The sequence below is a fragment of the Heterodontus francisci genome, chromosome 13, assembly GCF_036365525.1.
Source record: "Heterodontus francisci isolate sHetFra1 chromosome 13, sHetFra1.hap1, whole genome shotgun sequence".
NCBI classification, from domain to species: Eukaryota; Metazoa; Chordata; class Chondrichthyes; order Heterodontiformes; family Heterodontidae; genus Heterodontus; species Heterodontus francisci.
In genome coordinates this window covers 25,814,902-25,840,201 of record NC_090383.1, presented here as the reverse complement: position 1 = coordinate 25,840,201, position 25,300 = coordinate 25,814,902, and the positions used below count along the sequence as shown (strand labels likewise).

The following is a 25,300-nucleotide window of genomic DNA, read 5'->3' as shown; positions in this document are numbered from 1 at the left end:
TGGCAGCGAGGCCTGGACAACGTATGTCAGCTAAGAGCGACGTCTCAATTCATTCCATCTTCGCTGCCTCCGGAGAATACTTGGCATCAGGTGGCAGGACCGTATCGCCAACACAGAAGTCCTCGAGGCGGCCAACATCTCCAGCTTATGCACACTACTGAGTCAGCGGCGCTTGAGATGGCTTGGCCATGTGAGCCGCATGGAAGATGGCAGGATCCCCAAAGACACATTGTACAGCGAGCTCGCCACTGGTATCAGACCCACCGGCCGTCCATGTCTCCGCTTTAAAGACGTCTGCAAACGCGACATGAAATCCTGTGACATTGATCACAAGTCGTGGGAGCCAGTTGCCAGCGTTCGCCAGAGCTGGCGGGCAGCCATAAAGACGGGGCTAAAATGTGGCGAGTCGAAGAGACTTAGTAGTTGGCAGGAAAAAAGACAGAGGCGCAAGGGGAGAGCCAACTGTGCAACAGCCCCGACAAACAAATTTCTCTGCAGCACCTGTGGAAAAGCCTGTCACTCTAGAATTGGCCTTTATAGCCACTCCAGGCGCTGCTTCACAAACCGCTGACCACCTCCAGGCGCGTATCCATTGTCTCTCGAGATAAGGAGGCCCAAAAGAAGGTGGCGCAGTACTTGCACATGCACAAATGCAGCCTCTTCCGGGATTAAAGATGGCGCTGCTCAATTTATCATAGAAAACAACTTCATCCCGAAAATCCCCTCAAAAGTTGCCATCGCTGCCTCCATCCCACCCCCAACAGTCCCCCATGGCCTGCCATTGCTTTGTTTGCATCATTTCTCGGATGTCTCCTGATCAACTGTTTTGATTTTTACTGACAAAGAGCGAACTCTGGCATGATACTGCTCCTCACTTCCCCACCCCCCTCACCCTGCTCTCCGGCTGCTCACTTCCCACTTCCCCAACTCCCATCCCGCTCTCCAGACGCTCACTCCCCGCTTTCCCCCACCCCCGCCCTCCCTCCAGGCCGCGCCACTCACTCCCACATTCAATCGTTCCCCACCACGCCGCCCAAAGAAGCAAGGCGGGCCATGAGGGGTGATGGGGCGATATAGCAGCCGGACAGCGGGATTGGGGGGGGAAAGAGAGAAGAGAAGCAGGGAGCGAGCGGCTGGAGACCGGAGTGGCGGGGGGAGAGGCAAGGAGCAAGTGGCTGAAGGGCAGGGGGGGAAGCGGGGAGCGGCGGGGAACAATCGGCTGGGAGAAGAGGCCTGGAGCGAGTAGCCAAGGGGGGGGGGGGGGGGGGGGGGGGGAGAGCAGCCAGTGGGGCAGGAGAGTGTAACTGAGTGGGGGGGGGGGGGGGGGGAGAGGGGAAAACGAGTACCTGATGACATTTCCCCGCCCATGCACCAATTAGTCCTGGCAAGTGGGAAGCTGTGCAAGCACAGCATCTCATTGAGCGCAGGAGATCGTTTTCACATGTGCACAGCTTGGAGCACTCGAATAACATGTGTGCAGCTGTGTTGTCAGCAGTCACTTTATTTAAACAATGGCACGTTAGCAGTCCACCAGTCCTCTGGCACCACACCTGTAGCCAGAGAGGATTGGAAAGTGAGGGCCAGAGCCTCTGATTTTTCTTCCCCTGCTTCTCTTAACAGCCTGGAATACATTTATTCTTGTCTGGTGATTTATGCATCTTCAAGGATGCTAAGCACCTTAAGATTTCCTCCCTCACTATGTTTATTCCATCTAATATTTCATACTCCTCCTTCTTAACTACAATACCTGCTTCATCCCTCTCTTTTGCGAAAACAGATGGAAAGCATTCATTAAGAACCATGCCCATGTCTTGCCATTATGTTCTCTAATTGGGCCCTACTCTTTCCTTAGTTGTCCTCTTCCTTTAATTACTTTCCAATATTTTTCATTCCTTCTCTTTGCTCTCCCAATTTCCTTTTTAATTTCACCCCTGCGCTTTCTGTCCTCCTCTAGGCTTTCTGCAGTATTGAGCTCTTGGCATCTGACATAAGCTCATTTTTTTGTTTGCCTTATCCTGTTCTGTATGTTCTTTGACATCCAGAGCAGGTCTAGACTTATGACACCCACCCTTTTTCTTAGTGGGAACATATTTGTTCTGAACCCTCCATCACCTCCTTACTCGATCTTAAATTCCAGTTGGTACTCAAAGTGGGGGATAAATGGAGATCTACTGAACTTGTAAACAAAGCTAGGATAGTTTAAAATTAGCATGTTCAGAATCTCTTCTTTGGGATACTATGTAAATCTCAATACAGTCACAAACCTTTTCAAACAATTACAGCACAATGACAACTTCAGCGACTGGATTAAATCCAGATGTACAAGCCGCTAGGTCAAGTTTCAGTGAATTCTGTCAATGCCAAATCAGAAAAATCTTTCAGAATTCACTACGTAAGCAGAATCATCATTCCCTCAATAACAAACTTACATTAATATGGCTCTTTTAACATAGTAAAATGTCCCAAGGTACTTCATTTATTTTTTTTAAATTTTATTTAGAGATACAGCGCTGAAACAGGCCCTTCGGCCCACTGAGTCTGTGCCGACCATCAACCACCCATTTATACTAATCCTACATTAATCCCATATTCCTACCACATCCCCACCATTCTCCTACCACCTACCTACACTAGGGGAAATTTACAATGGCCAATTTACCTATCCACCTGCAAGTCTTTGGCTGTGGGAGGAAACAGAGCACCCGGCGGAAACCCACGCGGTCACAGGGGAGAACTTGCAAGCCCTGCACAGGTAGTACCCAGAAACGAACCCAGGTCACTGGAGCTGTGAGGCTGCGGCGCTAACCACTGCACCGCCCCAAAACTGAAAGAGTTTTGAAGCTTATAAGACTGGAGAAAGTCACAGAGATAGGAAGGGGGGAGACCAGGGGAAAAGGGGAAAACAAGGATGAGAATGTTAAAATCGAGGCCTTGCTGGACCAGAAGCTAATTTAGGTCAGCAAGCAATGGGGTGATGGTTGACAGGGACTTGGTGAGAGTTAGGATACTGACTGCAGATTTTAGACTAGCCCAAGTTTATGCAAGGTGGAAGATGGGAGAATGGCTAGGAGTGCATTAGAATAGTCAAGTCCAGAGTAACAAAGGCGTGGATAAGGGTTTCAACTGCAGCTGAGCTGAGGTAGGCGGAGTCAGACAATATTATGGAGGGTGGACCCTCCAAGATCCCAAAATTTTGCAAATTACTGCAGTTGCAGCCTTTGCACTGACTTTGGCAGCAAGTATTCTGTGGCCTTTTGTAGCACTGCTTAGTATGCAAAGTTTGCATTCTAGAATGTGGGATTTAATTAGTTTGTGATTTCTGCAGTATTATGAAGGTTAAGCCTGCAGCAACATTAGCTTTTACTGTGGTAACACCCAAATCACCGTGATCTATGCCAGAATTACCGAAGACATTGCAGGCCAAAGGATCTACAGTGGCCAACTCCTCACTGAGGCAGAGCGAGAAAGTGTTGATAGCAACACATCAGACACTGTGACTTGAGCTGAACTCAGAGCAGCAAAGAAGTTCTTCAACAAATTCTTTAAAAAAAAGACTGCACAGGACATTGTCTTTATTTTATAAAGTGAGATTATACGCAGGGTGTTTTAAACAGCTAAACACCCATTTGTGACAGCATCTTAAAATTACGTTGCTCTTTTGAAACTTACTTTCTCTAACCTCTTTTCCTCCTGCCTCTGGGTTTTCTCCTTCCCCCTTTCTGAATATATCTTAATCATGCTCAAAGTGACGAACTTGATATATGTTAAAACTGCTTTTGGCCACCAATGTGAGCTGGCTTAAAAAAATCATGTTGATTTGTACCAGAAATCTTGTTTTAGATATCTAGATTTTCAAATAACTAATTGTTACAAAAAGAATTTAATTTTAGCTTGTATCAGCAACATTTTTCTTCAAAACAGTAATTAAAATCTGACAGACTGAATATTTAGATTAGAGATACAGCACTGAAACAGGCCCTTCGGCCCACCGAGTCTGTGCCGACCATCAACCACCCATTTATACTAATCCTACACTAATTCCATATTCCTACCACATCCCCACCTATCCCTATATTTTCCTACCTATACTAGGGGCAATTTATAACAGCCAATTAACCTATCAACCTGCAAGTCTTTGGCATGTGGGAGGAAACCGGAGCACCCAGGGGAAACCCACGCAGACACAGGGAGAACTTGCAAACTCCACACAGGCAGTGCCCAGAATTGAACCCGGGTCGCTGGAGCTATGAGGCTGCGCTGCTAACCACTGCGTCACTGTGCCGCCCAATTTTTTGATTAAAAATCTTTACCCAGAGAGCAATTAGAAGGTGGAACTCGCTATCACAAGTAGTAATAGTTGAGGTGAATAGTATAGATGCATTTAAGGTAAATCAAAATAAATACAAAGGGAGAAAGGAATAGAAGGTTGTGCTGATAGGGTTAGATGAACAGGGGTGAGAGGAGATTTGTGTCGCGAATATACACCAGCATGGACCAGTTTGGCCAAATGGCCGGTTTCTGAGCTTTACATTCTATGTAATTCGAGGCAAAATCATAACAAAATTAGCAAACAGAGAAATCTTGAGAAAACTCAATCAAGAAGCAATTTTATGAACTATACTTACAAGGTTATGTCAATCTCATTAAAATGAATGCTACAAATGCAGATAAACCCCAAAATGGTCAGTCGTTTCAAACTTAAGCTCATGTCAAATTTCCCACTAGTGCAGTACTAACTTCAGTGGATTGCTACAACTCAAAGTAGTTAATTGTTCAAGACCCCCTCCCGCAAAGTCCACAAGATTTATTTTTGACCAAAGCCAAACACCACTTCGGTCCTTCCTCAAACACAGCTGACTACATGTTGTCAAACACAACCTTTCCATAAGCTGGGCCACAAGCTCCCTTCCTTCTTACACCCACCCCCCACACAGTGCAGTACATCAGAAACAAAGTAACTTGCTTTTCCTGACTGATGATAATAATTTCATTCGGGTTTTATTTTCACTATCAAAACTGGTTTCCTATGAAACGTGTAACTAGGTTATTCACTTCTCATCCATGGCACAGCCACTGAGCTCTCTTCCCTTTTATCGAGGAATTTTGATTTGGTCTGTACCTTCACATACATGCTGCGTTTATCAGAATTACAAACTTTATAACCTTTACTTCTTTATTGGTGTTGTGCACAGCAGCATTGCAAAAGATCCATTACCAATGCGTTCAGGTAGTCAGGCTAGGAATTACATCTTTCACCTCAGTATGAAGCACTGGAAAGTATAATTGCAACAGTACAAAAGAACACAAGCTATGCAAAATGATGAACTGACCAAGCTAGTAATTCAACTGCACATATGCCAGCAGGGTATAAGCAAGTTTATGGTGGAGAATAGTTTTGGTGTCAACTCACAGTGTAAACTGTGACAAGGCAAGATAGAATACCATTTGAACTGTAATGCCTAAAAATACTTCGGTAGATGAATATAAAGTATCTACTTAACACCAGTAATAACCTTACACTGATAACCAGTCTGGCAACACATTCATTTCAATCTTGACAAAGATCTTGAATATCATGTGTTCTATGCACTTAAAATCAATGACGACTCTTGGCTCTTTGAAAAGGCAAAGGTTGCATTGAAAAACCTACATAATTGTCAATCACCTCCTTCAGCCTGTAAATTTGTAAATATGGATAATTTGCCATGTTGACGCCAACCTTGCCTCTCAAACAGAAGTCTGATTTACAATGCCACGCTGAAGAATCATTATGACACACAGAATACTAATCAAAGAGTAGACTGTCAATCATAAGTTGCTACAGACGGAGATTAAAATCTAAATTGCTACAGATGGAGATTAAAATCTTGGAAACATTTTTGTAATGAAGTTTATCTCATCTGAAAAGCAGAAAATGACAGATTGTTAAATGCAATAAGTGATTCATTATCACACACAAGTCAATTCTGGTCCTAACAGCAACACATCATCCAAAACCTTTTTCTTCACAAAGCAATAACACTACAGCGTCAGCTGCTCCATCAACTACACAATAGAAATATTTGACGACATTTAGTAAAGTTTTGTTCAATTGAATTCAATTCAATCTTCATATGTAATAGGACATAGGCAGTCATTCCACTGAGGCCGGGGGGGCAGGGGGGTGTCAATCAGTAATTACTATCCTTTTATACAAGATAGTAGTCAAGATTGACAATGGCAATTCAAATTGTCATAGGTAATGCTTTGAGGGTTGACCGGTGTTGGTCCAAACCAGAAAGACCGTAACTCAAAAGGTAACAGGTAAAGCACAGAAACTTTGCAGGCTGGAAATACGCATTTAACTCAAAACAAAATTTGGTTTTTTTTTTAATTCATTGATGGGATGTGGACGTCGCTGGCTAGACCAGCATTTATTGCCCATCCCTAATTGCCCTTGAACCACTGCAGTCCATGTGGGGTAGGTACACCCACAGTGCTGTTAGGAAGAGCGTTCTCGGATTTTGACCCAGCGACAGTGAAGGAACGGCGATATAGTTCCATGTCAGGATGGTGTGGGACTTGGAGGGGAACTTGCAGGTGGTGGTGTTCCCAGGCATTTGCTGCCCTTGTCCTTCTAGTTGGTAGAGGTCGCGGGTTTGGAAGGTGCTGTCTAAGGAGCCTTGGTGCGTTGCTGCAGTGCATCTTGTTTAAATTAAACCCTGTTGCGGTAACACCAGGTGAAGGCTGAGAGGGACCCCTAGACAACTTTTTCATCTGGTCATAACAGGTAACCTGCCCCATGGGGAAGTCTGTAATGCTAGCAACGCTGTGTACTCGCTCCACCTGCTAGTCTCTAACAAGAGAGAACAAAACGTAGCTAGCTCTCTTTGAATAGAGAGCCTCAATGAGCTCTTTACGCAACAGTGGACAGCAAACTGCAAGATATTGCAAGTATCTCCAGCCTGGAAGGAGCCAGACACTTAAACGTTCAACAGTTTCACTGGTGTACGCTAGTCAGTTTCTTAGTAAATTAAATATTTTTTGATATGAATCAACTTTTTAAACATGCCTATTAGTGCCTGTACACCTTTAAAAAAATGATGGCAATTTGAAGAGCCTTCCCAAACCAGTACAATCTCAATTCTAACCTGGGGTTATGCCAGTTTTATCAGCAGGCTCTGATCTGGGCAAACTGAAGCTTAAATCAATGTAAATGGTTGCAGGAAACATGAATGCAAATAGTTTTGGAACTGATGCATTTAAAATTCTGATTTTTGTGCAGTTTTGGATGATTTTACTCAGTCTGTGTTGTTATAACTAGTGAAAACTCACGCTTTTTTTAAACAATAGATTGCTTTTTATTTGGTCAGTTTCCATATGAATTTTGCTGGTTTTTGATTTCCGCAGCATGCCTCTATTATACTGTCACATGAAACCAGCAAATTCTAGGTGACATTTTTTCCAACCATGGTCAATATTCAATTTCTTTACATGCATCTTATTTCTGTCCTTGCTGAACTATTAATCAGCTTTAATAGAGTAGCAGGAAAAAAATCTGATATTTTGGCTCGATAAAAAGGAGGGGGAAAGTACCATGGAATGCGAATTGGCCATTTGGCCTATTAAACCCCTTCCTTCCAACAGGCAGCATGCAACCTGTACTGTCCAACTCCCGAGGATGGTGAGAAACCGCTGGTGAAATTGTCAGGATAAAGTTCAGATTTATCAACAGCAAACACCGCAATCTTCAGTACTACATGCTATCTGACAATATTCTTCTGGTATTTTCCATAGCCCCTGGCAATCACAGGAAGCACAAACTTAATAGACGATTTCATCATCCGTGTCTATACTCATCCTTAAATATTTCAATTTCTATTCTTAACCACTGATATGCAAATTGACACAGTAATGAAATTTATACACCAAATTGGACCCACCAATGAGTAAGTTACCTGAAGAGTTGTGTCACAAGGAGGAGTGGAAAAAATTGGGAACGAATATTTAGATAAATCTATATATGTATTCGTTAATGTGTTAGTGCATTACATATTTTTATCACAAGTTTCTTGGGTTTAAAGAACCCATGTAAAAAATGTTTGCTAAAAAACATTTAATCCTATGGTGAATACCCTTCAGTAAGGTTCAAAGCCAGTGATAATCTGCAAGCAGCAACTTAAAAGGGATAGCTGTATTATCTAAAACTAGACTGATTACTTACCAGGTTCCAGCTTAATAACTTTAATGGCGGCCAGCTCTCCAGTATTGACGTTCCGAGCCTAAAGCAGGAAACAGAAAACAATATTGATATTCACAACCCAAAAAAATCCTCAACATCTACAATACAGCACTGAATTTCTGCAACTGGCACTTTAAAAAAAAAAAGGCCAAAAAAGTACAGAATGACATCCCAGTAGCAAAATAAAAGTGTGGGGAAGCCATCTCCCCACTACGTTCACCTCTCAAAAGTGTGAACTGAATGTCTATATAATTTTTGCTCGTAAAATGTGAAATTATATTCAGAGCAAAACTTCAAAACATGTTTCTCCCCTTTCTTGCGTTAGTCTATTCCACGCATCAGCCCCAACCTCCTTACAAGCCAACCTAAATAGCAGGCAATTTGACAAAATGGCTCACAATCCAAAGATTTTCACACCTTGGCTAAGATCAGCCACTCTCACTATGGAGGAACACAGGTTATGAATCCACATCCTGTTACACACGTAAACTTTGTGTTCAAGGTGATGGGATACCTACTGTCAGAATCAAACGGTCTCAAGTAACTTATCACAGTTCGATAAAAGACCCTATTTTGCCCCAAAAATGTGCCTCAGTCGCAAAATTCAGACAAGTACCCCTGATTGCAACAGCCATCCTGTGGGATGGCCAATTTAATGACAATTGGAGACCAGCAAAGGACAGTCCGGTGCTCTGGTTCAACACCTGGCAGAACATGGATTTAGACTACCCACACAAGTGCAACCAAAGGAATCCAATTTGTACACCTATCCTTCCGATACCATTTCACAGTGAAAAGCCAGAGTTACAATATCAATGTTGTCTAAATTTTATTGTAAGATAATGTCAATGAGTCATTTTCAAGTAAACAAGAACAAGGCTCATGTGATCATTCTGACTCAGTCTTTGTTAACAGATTATATTGCTCATGATTCAGCATTTAAATGGGTCTGACAGTTAGAGAGGACTTTCTTTGTATGACTTCTTGATGGCAGAATTACTAACACAATAATTGTACCATAAAAGCAAGTTCAAATTGATCTTAATTTTCCAACAAAAGATAAAATACCGACAACTGCAGGCCCAATATTTCTGACCTGAAAAGGTGGGAATTGGGAAGAGGGGAGAAATGGGAAACTGGGAGACTAGGTTAACCGTACAGGAGGATATGTTAACTGCACAAAATTAAGGGAATTTTCCTTTTCTGCCTCGGATCTTCAATTGCCAGCCAATATGGAATTTTAGTGTATGTCAAATATTTTTTAAAAACTCAACACTTCCTTGCGTTAGAATGCTCAAGCTACAATTAGTTAAGGGGTATTACCAAACTACATTTTGTATGCATTGGTTCAATAAAAATGTATTCGAGAACGGTTTAATTTTGAGCACATCAGTTCAGTATCAAGCAGTCCCAGTTCAAATTCAACAAGTTAGACGCAGAGTACAGTTCCCTCACTCCTTTCAAATAATGTCCCTCTCAGGCTCAACTATTTAAAAAAAAAGCGATGCAAGTTCTTTTACTCTTCCTAAGTTATCTAAAATTAAAGCAGATTTAGAAAGGTGCACCGTATTCTGTTCCCGGTCCTGTCCTCACTAGAAACTTGCAACTGCCCAAACTTACTTCACATAGACTTTTTCCATGTTAGAATCATAGAATGACAACACAGAAGGAGGCCATTCAGCCCACTGGACAACAAAGTGGCAGATGCAGTACAAAGGTGCAGGGAAAACGAGGTTATTGACGTCGGTAGTAAGATTAGGAAAGTGGAACATTTTTAAAAGGCATGAAACTTCTAAATGTTGATGATCAGAGTTCAAATGTTAACCACAAGATTCTGTCCAAAGTCATCACCAGTCGGGTCAAGTCTGCTCTAGAGTTGGTGATTCACCCTGACCAGACCTGCACTGTACCCAGCAGGAAGATCTCGGATAGTCTTGTGCAACTCAGAGATACCATCGCCTATGTACGGGACAGAAGGGTGGACACCTGCCTCATCAGCTTGGACCAGGAGAAGGCTTTTAACAGGATATCACAAACCTACATGATGGACATGCTCTCCAAAATGGGGATTGGGGAGGGAATCTGCAATTGGATCAAACTGCTCTACACAAACATCAGTAGCGCAGTCTCAATCAATGGGTGGGAATCAGAAAGTTTCCGAATCCAATCTGGAGTCAGACAGGGCTGTCCTCTCTCCCCGGTCTTGTTTGTTTGCTGTATTAAACCTTTTGCCGAGTCCATTAGGAAGGATGTGGGCATAAGAGGGGTGACAATCCCAGACAGTGGAGGCACTCAGGTTAAAAACCTTCCTGTACATGGACGACATCACCGTCTTCTGCTTGGATCCGCTGTCCATTCGCAGACTGATGAGCATCTGCAACCAGTTCGAACTGGCCTTGAGAGCCACAGTTTGCCACGGCAAGAGTGAGGTCATGTTCTTTGGGAACTGCACAGACTAATCTTTTGTCCCCTTCACTGTCAGGTCTGACTACCTAAAAGGTGCTAGGGATATGGTTCAGAAGGATCGGGGCATGCGCCAAAAACTGGAAGGAGTGAGTAGCCAGGGTACACCATGAACTAAGCATGTGGGAGCAGCGATCTCTCTCCATTGTGGGTAAGAACCTGGTCATCAGCAGCAACAAGCCCACGTTGTTGATGGGGCGCAGGTCTGGCCCATACACCACTCCTGCACCGTGGCAGTCACCCAAGCCATTTCCGCTTTATCTGGAGTTCCAAAATGGACCGGGTCCGGAGGGACACGATGTTCAAACCTCTGGATAAAGGCGGGAAAAATGTACCCAACGTCGCCCTTACCCTGCTGACCACATTCGTGTGCGGCTGCATCAAGCTGTCTGCAGAGCCCCAGAACGCAAACACCAAGTGTCACTACGTGCTGAGGTTCTACCTGTCCCTGGTGTTGCAAAGGATGGGTCTGGTCACATTACCGCAGAACACTCCACCCAGTTGGACCGTGCCAAACCACCTATCCTTTGTGGGAACATTTCGGCAGGAAAACATCTTTGACCACCAATCCATCAGGCAGTAGTATGCATGGAATATCCCCAAGGCCCTACGGGAAAAGGAGATGGTGGATCCTGTTGGATGGTTCCCCGAGCAGACTGCCATAGTCATTTGGCAGAATGCCTCATCACCAGAACTTTCCAACAAGCACCAAAATATAGCTTGGCTCGTGGTGAGAAGGGCCCTCCCTGTCAGATCCTTCCTGTACGCCCAGAGTCTTGCCCCCTCCACACACTGCCCTCGAGATGGCTGCAGTGGGGAAGAGACAGTTGCCCACCTCCTTCTGGAATGAGTCTTAGCAAAGCAGGTGTGGAAAGAGATGAGGTTTTGTCAAGGTTCATCCCAAGCAGCTCTATTTCCAGGGACGAACACCAAGATAAACATCAACTGCTGCTGGAGGACCATCAATTTGGTGAAAGACACTCTTTGGTCTCCCCGAAACTTGCTGGTCTTCCAGTGCAAAGAGTTGTCCATAACAGAGTATTGCAGACTGGCACATTCCAAGGTCCAGGACTACGTGCTGAGGGACACACTAAAGCTTGGGGCAGCCGCTGCAAAGGTTCAATGGGGAAAGACCACTGTGTAAGGTCCTCCCACCAAAGTGAACGGGGGGCCTGGAACCATGGGAAACCCCCTCGGGCTGTATACACCAAATATAGCTTTGCTGTAAAATGTACATGGCATGTAAAATGGAATGGGTTGTGAGGCAACTCACTCCTGCATTGAAGAAAATGGATTTCCTTTGCACTTTTTGGAATGTCAACTTGGTGCTGTTTTGAACTGTTTGGTAATGCATTTTTTTTTTACAGCTTTTTATGAATAAAATATATTTCTGGGGGAAAAATGTTGATGAGGGGGACTTGGGCGTACTGAGAATCACAGAATCCTTACAGCACAGAAGGAAGCCATTTGGCCCATCTTGTCTGCACCGGCTCTCCGAATGAGTAATTCATCTAGTGCCATTCCCCTGCCTGCTTCCAGTTATGCTGCACACTCTTCCTTTTCAGATAACTACCCAATTCCCTTTTGAATGCCTTGATTGAACCTGCCTGCACCACACTCTAAGGCAGTGCATTCCAGACCTGAACCACTCACTGAATGAAAAAGTTCTTCCTCATGTCACTTTTGCCAACCACTTCAAATCTGTGCCCTCCCGTTCTTGATCCTTTCACGAGTGGGAACAGTTTCTCTCCATCTACTCTGTCAAGACCCCTCATGATTTTGAACATCTCTACCAAATCACCTCTCAGCCTTCTCCTCCAAGGAAAACAGTCCCAACTTCTCCAATCTATTTTCATAACTGAAATTCCTCATCTCTGGAACCATTCTCGTAAATCTTTTCTTCACTCTCTCCAATGCTTTCACATCTTTCCTAAACTGCGGCACCCAAAAATAGACGCAATACTGCAGCTGAGGCTGAAATACTGTCTTATACAAGTTCAACATCACCTCCTATGATCCTATTAATAAAGCCCGGGATACTGTACGCTTTATTAACCGTTCTCTCAACCTGCCCTACCTGCAAAGCATTAAGGTAGATAAGTCCCCAGGGCCTGATGGGATCTACCCTAGAATACTGAGGGAGGCAAGGGAGGAAATTGCTGGGGCCTTGACAGAAATCTTTGCATCCTCATTGGCTACAGGTGAGGTCCCAGAGGACTGGAGAATAGCCAATGTTGTTCCTTTGTTTAAGAAGGGTGGCAAGGATAATCCAGGAAATTTAGGCCGGTGAGCCTTACGTCAGTGGTAGGGAAACTATTAGAGAGGATTAATCGGGACAGGATTTACTCCCATTTGGAAACAAACAAACTTATTAGCGAGAGACAGCATGGTTTTGTGAAGGGGAGGTCGTGTCTTACTAATTTGATTGAGTTTTTTGAGGAAGTGACGAAGATGATTGATGGAAGAAAGGGCAGTGGATGTTATCTATATGGACTTTAGTAAAGCCTTTGACAAGGTCCCGCATGGCAGACGGGTACAAAAGGTGAAGTCACACGGGATCAGAGGTGAGCTGGCAAGATGGATACAGAACTGGCTCGGTCATAGAAGACAGAGGGTATCAGTGGATGGGTGTTTTTCTGAATGGAGGGATGTGACTAGTGGTGTTCCACAGGGATCAGTGCTGGGACCTTTGCTGTTTGTAGTATATATAAATGATTTGGAGGAAAATGTAGCTGGTCTGATTAGTAAGTTTGCGGACGACACAAAGGTTGGTGGAGTTGCGGATAGTGATGAGGATTGTCAGAGGATACAGCAGGATATAGATCAGTTGGAGACTTGGGCGGAGAAATGGCAGATGGAGTTTAATCCGGACAAATGTGAGGTAATGCATTTTGGAAGGCCTAATGCAGGTGGGAGGTATACAGTAAATGGCAGAACCCTTAGGAGTATTGACAGGCAGAGAGATCTGGGCGAACAGGTCCACAGGTCACTGAAAGTGGCAACGCAGGTGGATAAGGTAGTCAAGAAGGCATACGGCATGCTTGCCTTCATCGGTCAGGGCATAGAGTATAAAAATTGGCAAGTCATGTTGCAGCGGTACAGAACCTTAGTTAGGCCACACTTAGAATATTGCGTGCAATTCTGGTCGCCACACTACCAGAAGGACGTGGAGGCTTTGGAGAGGGTACAGAGGAGGTTTACCAGGATGTTGCCTGGTCTGGAGGGTATGAGCTATGAGGAGAGGTTGGAAAAACTCGGATTGTTTTCACTGGAACGACGGAGGTGGAGGGGCGACATGATAGAGGTTTACAAAGTTATGAGCGGCATGGACATAGTCAGAAGCTTTTTCCCAGGGTGGAAGAGTCAGTTACTAGGGGACATAGGTTTAAGGTGCGAGGGGCAAAGTTTAGAGGGGATGTGCGAGGCAAGTTTTTTTTTTACACAGAGGGTGGTGAGTGCCTGGAACTTGCTGCCAGGGGAGGTGGTGGAAGCAGATACGATAGCGACGTTTAAGAGACATCTTGACAAATACATGAATAGGAAGGGAATAGAGGGATATGGGCCCCGGAAGTGCAGAAGATGTTAGTTTAGGCAGGCATCAAGATCGGCACAGGCTTGGAGGGCCGAATGGCCTGTTCCTGTGCTGTTCTTTGTTCCACCTTCAATGACTTATGCACATATACACCCAGGTCCCTCTACTCCTGCACTCCTTTTAGAGTTGTACTTTTAACCTTATATTGTCTCTCCACGTTCTTCCTATGAAAATGAATCACTTCACATTTCTCCACAAAGAACTTCATCTGTCACTTGTCCGCCCATTCCACCAACTTGTCTAAGTCCATTTGAAGTTCTACACTATCCTCCTCACAGTTCACAATGCTTCCAAGTTTCGCATCATCTGCAAATTTTGAAATTGTGCCCTGTACACAGAAGTCTAGGTTATTCATATACATCAGGAACAGCAACGGTCCCAACATTGATGATTCCTGGGGAACTCCACAACCAACCTTCCTCCAGCCCAAAAAAGATCTCTTAATCACTACTCTCTGTTTCCTGTCACTCAGCCAATTTTGTATCCATGTTCCTACTGTCCCTTTTATTCCATGAGCTAGAACTTCGCTCACAAGTCTGTTGTGCAGCACTGTACCAAATGCCTTCTGGAAGTCCATGTACACATCAACAGCATTGCCCTCATCAACCCGCTCAGTTACCCCTTCAAAAAAAAACTCCAGCAAGTTAGTTAAATATGATATTCCCTTGACAAATCCATGCTGGCCTTCCTTAATTAACCTGAATTTGTCCATGTGCCTATTAACTTTGTCCAGAGTTATTGTTTCTAGAAGTTTCCCCACCACTGAAGTTAAACTGACTGGCCTGTATTTGCTGGGCTTATCTTGACACCCTTTTTTGAACAAGGGCATAACATTTACAATTCTCCAGTCCTCTGGCACCACCAGAGTCTAAGGAAGACTGGAAAATTATGGATAGCGCTTCCGCAATTTCCACTCTCACTTCTAAGTCCTCGGATACATCTCATCCGGTCTTGGTGCTTAATCAACTTTAAAGTGTAAGCAGCCTCTAACACCTCCTCCTTATCAATTTTAAATCCTTCTACTGTATTAATTACATCCTCTTTCACCGTGGCCTAGGTAGCATCTTCTTCCTTAGTAAATACAGATGCAAAGTGTTCTTTTGGCACATCAACTATTTCCCCTGCCTCCGTGTGTAAATACCCTTTTTGGGTCCTAACTGGCTCTACTACTTCCTTTTACCACCTTTTTACTACTTATTGCCTATAGAAGACTTTGAGATTCCCTTTTATGTTAGCTGCCAGTCTCTTTTCATACTCCCCCTTTGCTTCTCTTATTTGCTTTTTCACTTTTCCTCTGAACCTAGCCTTCTATATTCAGCCTGGTTCTCCATTGTATTATCCACCTGACATCTGTCATAAGCACACTTTCTTCTTCATCATCTCTACCTCTTTTGTCATCCAGGATTTGTTTGCCCTACCTTTCCCCTTCGAGGGAATATTCCTTGACTGTAATTGAATTCTCTCTTTTGTGAAGGTAGTCCATTGTTCAGCTGTCATTTTCCCTGCCAACCTTTGATTCCAATTTGTTTGGGCCATATCCACTCTTACCCCTTTGAAGTTCACTTTCCTCCAGTTAATTATTCTTACTTTAGATTGTTTTTTGTCCTTTTCCATAGCTAACCTAAACCTCATGATACAATGATCACTGTCCCCTAAATGTTCCACTGATATTTGATCCACTTGGTACCACTCATTCCCAAGAACTAGATCCAGCAGTGCCCCTGTGCAGCGCCCCGCCCCGCCCCACCCCCCCCACTCATTGGGCTGGAAACATACTGCTATAGAAAATTGTCCTGAACACAGTCTAGGAGCTCTTGCCCCTCTGAATATAGACTGGAATGGTAGTAGTGTAAAGGGCTGATAGTTAAAAGTCCCCCATTATAACTACTCTACAGCTCTTGCACCTCTCTGCAATTTCCTTGCAAATTTGTTCCTCATACAAGGAACACAAAGTTAGCATGCAGGTACAGCAAGCAATTAGAAAGGCAAATGGCATGTTGGCCTTTATTGCAAGGAGTTTGGAATACAAGAATAAGGAAGAATTGTACAGGGCTTTGGTGAGACCACACCTAGAGTATTGTGCAGAGTTTTGGTCTCCATACCAAAGGAAGGATATACTTGCCTTGGAGGCAATACCGCAAAAGTTCACTAGATTGGCTCCTGGTATGAGAGTTGTCCTATGATGACAGGCCGAGTAAACTGGGCCTATACACTCTGGAGTTTAGAAGAATGAGAGGTGATTTCATTCAATGAATCTGAAGGGGTTTGACAGGGTAGACACAGAGGTTGTTTCCCCTGGCTGGGAAACCTAGAACACAGGGGCATTGTCTCAGGATAAGGGGTCGATTATTAGATGAGGAGAGATTTCTTCACTCAGAGTGTTATGAATCTTTGGAATTCTCTACCCCAGAGGGTTGTGAATGCTCCATTATTGAATATATTTAAAGCCAAGATGGACAGATTTTTGACATCTCAGAGAATCAAGGCATATGGGGAGCAGGCAGGAAAGTGCAGTTGAGGCAGATCAGCCATGATCATATCGAATGGAGCGCTCGAGGGTCCAAATGTTCTACTCCTGCTCCTATTTATGTTCTTATATAGCCCACTGTGTCTGTGTCAGCTCTTTGAAAAGGTGATCCAATTAGTCCCACTTCCCTTAAAGAACTTATCCAATTGTCTTTTGAATCTGCTTCTACCACCCTATGCATTCCATACCATAACAACTCGCTATGTAAAAAAAATTGAAAGTGCTAGAAAAACTCAGCAGGTCTGGCAGCATCTGTGGAGAGAGAAGCAGAGTTAACGTTTCAGGTCAGTGACCCTTCTTCAGAACTCTCACCACCTCTTCCCCTTCACATGGCACCTTCCCCTGCAAGCGAAAGGAGGTGTAATACCGGCCCATTTACCTCCTCTCTCCTCACTATCCAAGGCCCCTAACACTCCTTTCAGGTGAAGCAGTGATTTATTTGTACTTCTTTCAATGTAGTATACTGTATTCGCTGCTCACAATGTGGTCTCCTCTACATTGGGGAGACCAAACGGAGATTGGGTGACTGCTTTGCGGAACACCTCTGCTCAGTCTGAAAGCATGACCCCGAGCTTCCGGTTGCTGGCCATTTCAACACCACCCCACCCCCCCCCCACCCCACCCCCACACCCCCACTATCATGCTCACATCTCTGTCCTGGGATTGCTGCAGTGTTCCAGTGAACATCAACGCAAGCTCGAGGAACAGCACCTCATTTACCGATTGAGTTCTGAAGAAGGGTCACTGACCCAAAACGTTAACTCTGCTTCTCTCTCCACAGATGCTGCCAGACCTGCTGAGTTTTTCCAGCACTTTGTTTTTATTTCAGATTTCCAGCATCCGCAGTATTTTGCTTTTATTTTTATGTAAAAAAAATTGTTAATCATATCACCTCTAGCTCTTTTGCTGATTACATGATATCTGGGTCTTCTGGTTAACAACTCGCTCTCCCCCAGCCCCTTCCCCTACCATCACCAGTGGTTTTCTTCTTATTTACGCTACCAAAACCCTCCATGATTTTGAACACCTCTATTAGATCTCCCCTTTACCTTCTCTGCTCTAAAAGGAGAACAGCCTAAGTTTCTCTAGTCTCTGCACATGACTAAAGTCTTTGATCCCTGGTAGCATTCTAGTACCCACTCTAAGGCCTTGACATCTCTTCTAAAGTGTGATGCCCAGAACTAGCCACAATACTCCAGCTGCAGCCAAACCAGGTGTTTTACAAAGATTTCACATAACGTTCCTGCTTTTGAATTCTATGCCTCTGCTTACAAAGCCAAGAGTTCATATACCTTAACAATCTTCTCAACTGGTCCTGCTACGTTAGCAGAGGGTGAAAGGTTTTATTCAATTTGTCTAGCACAAATTGAAATCCAAGAAGTGAACAAGCGACTCCTGGTAAGAAACAGGTAAAAATATGCCAAATTATTTTTTAATATTTTAAGTGTAGAATAAGAACGACTCAATCAGTACCCAGTTAACCTTTGACAACTTAAATCGATAGGATGTCAGAAATTTCAATGGCAATGAGGAGAAATAAAAGCAAAACACAAGTACAAATGGACACCAATTAAGAATTATCTTACAAAATATTGTTGTTGCCCCTTTAATAATCCACAATTCAGCTTGGTTTCATCTTTTGAAAGCTAATTATCGAAAACTACATTTTAAAAATCTGACAATGAATGGATCCCCAAGCTAATTATAATGCTGTAATATTAAAATTCATTCCCTAAAAGCAAAAGTTAGCATTTTTCCCCAATCCTTAATCAACTACAGTTAAAGAAAAACATTCTCTGTTGAGGCACCCATTCAGCATCAAGAACACCCAGGGGAATTATAGCATAGCCAGATACACGATAAAGCTCTCTACGCTGTTCCAACAATGTCCCTCAATCACAAACAGCACTCAATTCATACTCTAGTTTTATACAAAGCTGAACAGAGCAAAGGCATGTCCAGCTAATTACTGTTACCAGTACTTCTTTCACTGTTTGGTAGGCAGGGTAAGGCAGAACACTGGCACTTCACAACATGCTAAAGGCTCAAGTTGGTAGGTAGCCATCTTCGACACCACTACTACCAAACTGTTCATAGAGTAATACAGCACAGAAGGCAGCCATTCAGTCTATGGTGCCTGTGCCGGCTCTTTGTTGAACTATTTCATTAGTCCCACTCCCCTGCCTTTTCCCCCCATAACCTTGCAAATCTTTTCCCTTTATATATTTATCCAATTTCCTTTTGATTCTGCTTCAACCACCATTTCAGAAAGTGCATTCACTATAACAATTCGCTATGTAGAAAAAAGAAATTTCCTCATGTTCCCTCTGGTTCTTTGCACCTTAAATTGGTGTTCTCTGGTTACCGAACCTTCTACCACTAATTTCTCCTTATTTTCTCTATTGAAACCCTTCATGATTTTGAAAACCGCCATCAAATCTCCTCTTAACCTTCTCTGATTCAAGGAAAGCAACCCCAGCTTCTTCAGTCTCCACACAATTGAAATCTCTCATCACTAGTACCATTTTAGTAAATCTCTTGAAGGTCTTGACATCTCTCCTGAAATGTGTGGCGCCCAAAATTGAACACAATATTTCAATTGAGACCTAACCAGCATTTTACAAAAATTTAGCAAACTTTCTTGTTATTGTGCTCTGTGCCTCTCTCCTCCAAAGGATCTCATCTGCTTTTTTAAACAGCCTTCTCAACTTGTCCTGCTACCTTCAAAGCTTTGCATACATACACCACACAGTGTCTCGTTCCTGCGCCCATTTAAAATTGTATCTTTTAGTTTACATTGCCTCACACTTCTCTGCATTACACCACCCAGCCACTCCACCACCCCCCCCCCCCACCATCTGCAAATGCTGCCTACACCATCTTGCTTTCAGCCTATAAGCAGCATCACAAAAGATGCACAACAGCTTAGAAATAGTGCTGATGCTCCAGTATCCTGCACCAGAGCACATCATTCCACATCCATACTTGTCCCGACCCAAAAAAAAACCTCAATCTCTAAAACCTTAAGAGGTACGGCACTATAGATGGAGGATTAAAAGAATTGTGAATAACTTCCAAAAAAAAAATGTAGAAAAAGAATTTTTTTTTTTGTTTAAACACAATGCCCCAATCAGATCATATATAAATTGGCTAAGTGAAACGGATCTTGAGTGCTTCTACCCAGTTGTTGGGTGTGGTCTGATCTGCAAAGGCACTAAATCAGTTCTGCGGGGGAAGAAATAGGAGTCAGGCAATGCTACAGAGGGGGAGACTAGGGGGTCTTGGTGATGAAGCTGATCTGTGTGGTCAGAAGCTCATCTCAGGGTTGAATACAACACCAAAGATGCAAATGGTCTAGTTCAGTCACAGAAAATGGCCAGGGAAAGGGTTAGGGAATGGTGTTTGTGATGGGAACTGAAGACAATGGCTTGTGGTTCAAGTCCCACTCCAGGATTTGAGCACATAAATTAAGGCTGACACTCCAGTGCGGTACTGAGAAAGTGCTGCACTTTCGGAGGTGCGCCTTTCAGATGAGATATTAAACTGAAGCCCCATCTGCCCTCGCAGGTGGACATAAAAGAACCCATGGCACTATTTTGAGGAAGGGCAGGGAAACTATCCCTGGCATCCTGGCCAATATTTATCCCTCAATCAGCATCACTATAAAAATGTTACTATCACATTGCTGTTTGTGGGAGCTTGCTGTGCACAAATTGGCTGCCATGTTTCCTACATGACAACAGTCACTACACTTCAAAGGTACTTTATTGGCTGTAAAACACTTCGGGATGCCAGGTAGTCATGAAATGCAAGGTTTTATAGATGGAGGAAATTTCTGCTCAAGTACTGGATATCAGACAAGCAGCATCCACAAATCAGATACAGTGGAGGGATTGAGGGAGGTGCTAACGCAGTAGACCTGCGTGTCGTCAATAATTAAACAGTGCCTTAGATGCCATGCAGCGTGGTGTCACCCCAGAATACCAATATCTTATTTAATTTATAAAGCAGTGTAATTAATTACTCAGAATAATGTGGCTCAATAATTATTTTACTAAATAATTTACAGAATTATATAAAATTTATGGCACAGAAAAAGGCCACTTGGCCCATCGTGTCTGCGCTGGCCGAGAAAAAAACGAGCCACCCAGCCTAATCCCACTTTCCAACATTTGGTCCGTAGCCCTACAAATTATGGCACTTCAGGTGCACATCCAGACTCCTTTTAAATGAGTTGGAGGGTTTCTGCCTCTACTACCCTCGAGTTCCAGACCCCACCACCCTCTGGGTGAAACACTTTTCCTCATCTCCCCTCTAGTCCTTCTACCAATCACATTAAATCCATACCCCCTAGTCACTAACCTCTCTGCTAAGGTAAATAGGCCCTTCACCTCCACTCTATCCAGGCCCCTCACAATTTGTACATCTCAATCAAATCTCCCCTCAGCCTTCTCTGTTCCAAGGAGAACAACCCCAACCTATCCAATCTTTCCTCACAGCTGCACTTTTCTAGTCCTGGCAACATCCTCATAAATCTCGTCTGTATCCTCTCTAGTGCAATTACATCTTTTTTGTAATGAGGTGACCAGAACTGCACACAGTACTCAAGTTGTGGCCTAACCAATGAGTTATACAATTCCAGCATAATCTCAGTGCTCTTGTATTCTAGGCCTCAGCCAATGAAGGAAAGTATTCCATATACCTTCTTAACTACCTTATCCACCTGTCCTGCTACCTTCAGGGATCTGTGGACGTACACTCCAAGGGCTGTCACTTCCTCTACACCTCTCAGCATCCTCCCATTTCTTGTGTATTCCTTTGCCTTGTTTGACCCCCAAAAGCATCAGCTCACATTTCTCTGGGTTAAATTCCATTTGCCACTTTTTTGCCCACCTGACTAGTCTTTCAATACCTTCCTGCAGTCTGCAGCTATCCTCCTCGCTATCTACCACACGTCTGCAAACTTCTTGCACAATTGCACAATGTTCAGCACCTTTCACAACTCCTCAGATAATGAAGCAGTCCATGTAGAACTGCAGCAAGACCTGGACAATATCCAGGCTTGGGCTGAGAAGTGGCAAGTAACATTCATGCCACACAAGTGCCAGGCAATGACCATCTCCAACAAGAGAGAATCTAACCATCTCCCCTTTCAGTGGCATTACCATGGCTGAATCCTCCACTATCAACGCCCTAGGGGCTACCATTGACCAGAAACTGAACTGGAGTAGCCATATAAATACCATGGTTACAAGAGCAGGTCAGAGGCTAGGAATCCTGCGGCGAGTAACTCACCTCCTGACTCCCCAAAGCCTGTCCACCATCTACAAGGCTCAAGTCAGGAGTGTGATGGAATACTCCCACTTGCCTGGATGGGTGCAGCTCCAACAACACTCAAGAAGCTCGACACCATCCAGGATAAAGCAGCCCACTTTGATTGGCATCCCATCCACAAACATTCACTTCCTCCACCACCGACACACAGTGGCAGCAGTGTGTACCTTAGACAGCACCTTCCAAACGCGCGACCTCTACCAACTAGAAGGACAAGGGCAGCAAATACATGGGAACACCACCACCTGCAACTTCCCCTCCAAGTCACACACCATCCTGACTTGGAACTATATCGCAGTTGCTTCGCTGTCGCTGGGTCAAAATCCTGGAACTCCCTTCCTAACAGCACTGCGGGTGTACCTACCTCCCATGGACTGCAGTGGTTCAAGAAGGCAGCTCACCACCATCTTCTCAAGGGCAATTAGGGATGGGCAATAAATGCTGGCCTAGCCAGCGACGCCCACATCCCATGAATGAATAAAAAATTCCCACAGATTTACATCCAAATCATTAATATATACCACAAAAAACAGGGGACATAGTATTCAGCCCTGCGGAACCCCACTGGAAACAGCCATCCAGTCGCAAAAACACTCATCAACAATTATCCTCCGTTTCCTGCCACTGAACCAATTTTGTATCCAGCTTGCTACATTGCCCTGAATCCCATGGGCTTTTTTTTTTTTAAACCAGTCTGCCACATGGGACCTAGTCAAAAGCCTTGCTAAAAACCGTGTAGACCACATCAACTGTCCTACCCTCATCAATCCTCCTTGTTACTTCCTCAAAAAATTCAATCAAGTTAATCAGACACAACCTTCCCTTAACAACTCCATGCTGACTATTCTTGATTAATCCATGCCTTTTTAAGTGACAATTTATCCCATCTCTCAGAATTGATTGCAGTAATTTGCCCACTACCGAGGTTAGACTGACTGGCCTGTAATTATTCGATATATCCCTCACTCCCTTTTTAAACAAAGGTACAACTTAACAGACCTCCAATCCTCCTGCACCACATCTGTTTCCAGTGAGGATTGGAAAATGATGGTCAGACCTTCCGCTATTTCCTCACTGGCTTCTTTTAACAGCCGGAGGTACATTTCATCTGGCCCTGGTGATTTATCCACCTTCAAGAATGCTAATCCCCTTAATATTTCCTCTCTCCCTATGTTTATCACATCTAATACTTTACACTCCTCCTCCTTAACTACAACGTCTGCATCGTCCCCCTCTTTTGTGAAGAGGGATGTAAAATATTCATTAAAAACCATACCCACATTCTTCCGCCTCCACACATAGGTTACCTTTTTGGTCTTTTATGGACCCTACAATTTCCTTAGTTATCCTCTTCCTCTTAATGTATTAATGAAACATCTTTGGGTTCTCCTTGATTTTACTTGCCAATATTCTTTCATGGCCACTTTGCTTTTCTGATTTCCTTTTTGATTTCACCCCTCCATTTTCTAAACTTCTCTCGACTTTCTGTAGTATTGAGTTCTCGATATCTGACTGAAGCTTTCCTGTTCTGCCTCATCATACCCTGTAAGCTCCTTGACAATAGGGGGCACTAGATTTGGCTGTCCCACCCATTTTCTTTGTGGGAACAGGTTTACTCTGAACCCCCTGAATCTCCCCTTTGAATACCTCCAACTGCTCTGACACTGATTTACCTTCAAGTAATTGTCTCCAATCCACTTTTGCTAAGTCACTACTCAGCTTAGTAAAATTGGCCGTACCCCAATTTAGATCTGTAATTCCTGTTCTCTGTCCTTTTCCATAATTGTTAAAACTAACTGAATTATGATCACGACCACCCAAATGCTCTCCCACTGCCACTCCTTCCATCTGCCCAGCTTCATTACCTGAAACCAAATCCAGAACGGTGTACTCTCATAGAACCTGCTGCATACTGGCCAAAAAAGTTCTCCTGAATGCTCAAGAATTCTGCTCCCTTCATTCCTTTCACACTAAAACTATCCCAATTAATATTAATCCCCTATTACTGCCCTTTTGTTTTTTGCACTTCTCAGAGATATACCTACATACTTGCTCTGCTATCTCCCTCTGACTGTTCAGGGGTTCTATAGTACACTCCCAGTAGTGTGACTGCCCTTTTTTTGTTCCGAAGCTCAGTCCATATGACCTCAATTGATGATTCTTCTAACATATCATCCCTCCTCACAGCGGTAATTGCTTCTCTAACTAAAATTGTCACCTCACCACCCTCCCCCCCACTTCGCGTCTGAAAACCCTGTAACCAGGAACATTGAGCTGTCATTCCTGTCCCTCTTTAAGCCATGGCTCTGTAATAGCTATATCACGTGTTTCTATCTGTGCCCTCAGTTCGTCTGCTTTATTTGCTATACTCCTTGCATTGAAGTATATACCCTTGAGAACTGCCAAACTCTATTATTTTCTATCCTTTGTTTCCTTTGCCTTCCAGACTCGATCACTAATTTTCTGCCTTACATTTCCATTTCTGATTTTGCCCCATCTGAGTCTATCCTCGGGTTCCCACCCCCCTGCCAATCTAGTTTAAACTTGGTTCAATGCTCTTTTCTGGACCTTCTCCCCATCCGTCAATGTATATTGTACAAAAAAAACTTCACCGTCCTGTGCAACTTTTACAATGTCCTATTGGATATGGTACCATCAGCCTCTTGGTCCTACTTTCTTTGGTAAGTTCATGTGAAAAGAGGCTTGGGTTGATGTCACCAGAAGTGCCAGGATACAACAATTCATGGACTAAACTTGGAAGAGTTATACAAACTGACTTTGTCTTTTAAAATAAAGGTTCATATTTTTAAAAAATGAACAGTGTATCCAAAATGGACACGAAAGAAAAAAACTTGGCCTCTGTCCTTGTCAACAGTTCTAATGCACAAAGGACAAATCTTCAAAGCTAACAGGCGTCAAAGAAACCAATCTTACAACATTCCAGAATTGTACGTCTTCTTCTGAAACAAATAAAGGTGTGAAATAGCAATTTCTTGGCCATTGTGCGATCACCATAGGGAAGAGACCAGAGTGTCTCCCGAGGTGGAGAGAAGTCACACAGCTTTACCTTAAAAAAAAGATGCGCGAGAGAGCGAGAGACAGAGGGAGCGAGAGACAGAGGGAGCGAGAGACAGAGGGAGCGAGAGACAGAGGGAGCGAGAGA

General features: G+C 43.8%; 1 protein-coding gene across 6 annotated transcripts in view; it reads right to left on the bottom strand.

Annotated features, from left to right (window-relative positions):
* The window catches only part of map4k3a (mitogen-activated protein kinase kinase kinase kinase 3a), a 316,653-nt gene that overhangs the window by 235,242 nt on the left and 56,111 nt on the right, over positions 1–25,300 (bottom strand). For all 6 annotated transcript variants that reach the window (XM_068044552.1, XM_068044553.1, XM_068044555.1 and 3 more), the window contains exon 2: positions 8,204–8,261. In XM_068044552.1, the coding sequence (XP_067900653.1) occupies positions 8,204–8,261 (58 nt within the window). The remainder of the gene's footprint in view (positions 1–8,203; positions 8,262–25,300) is intronic.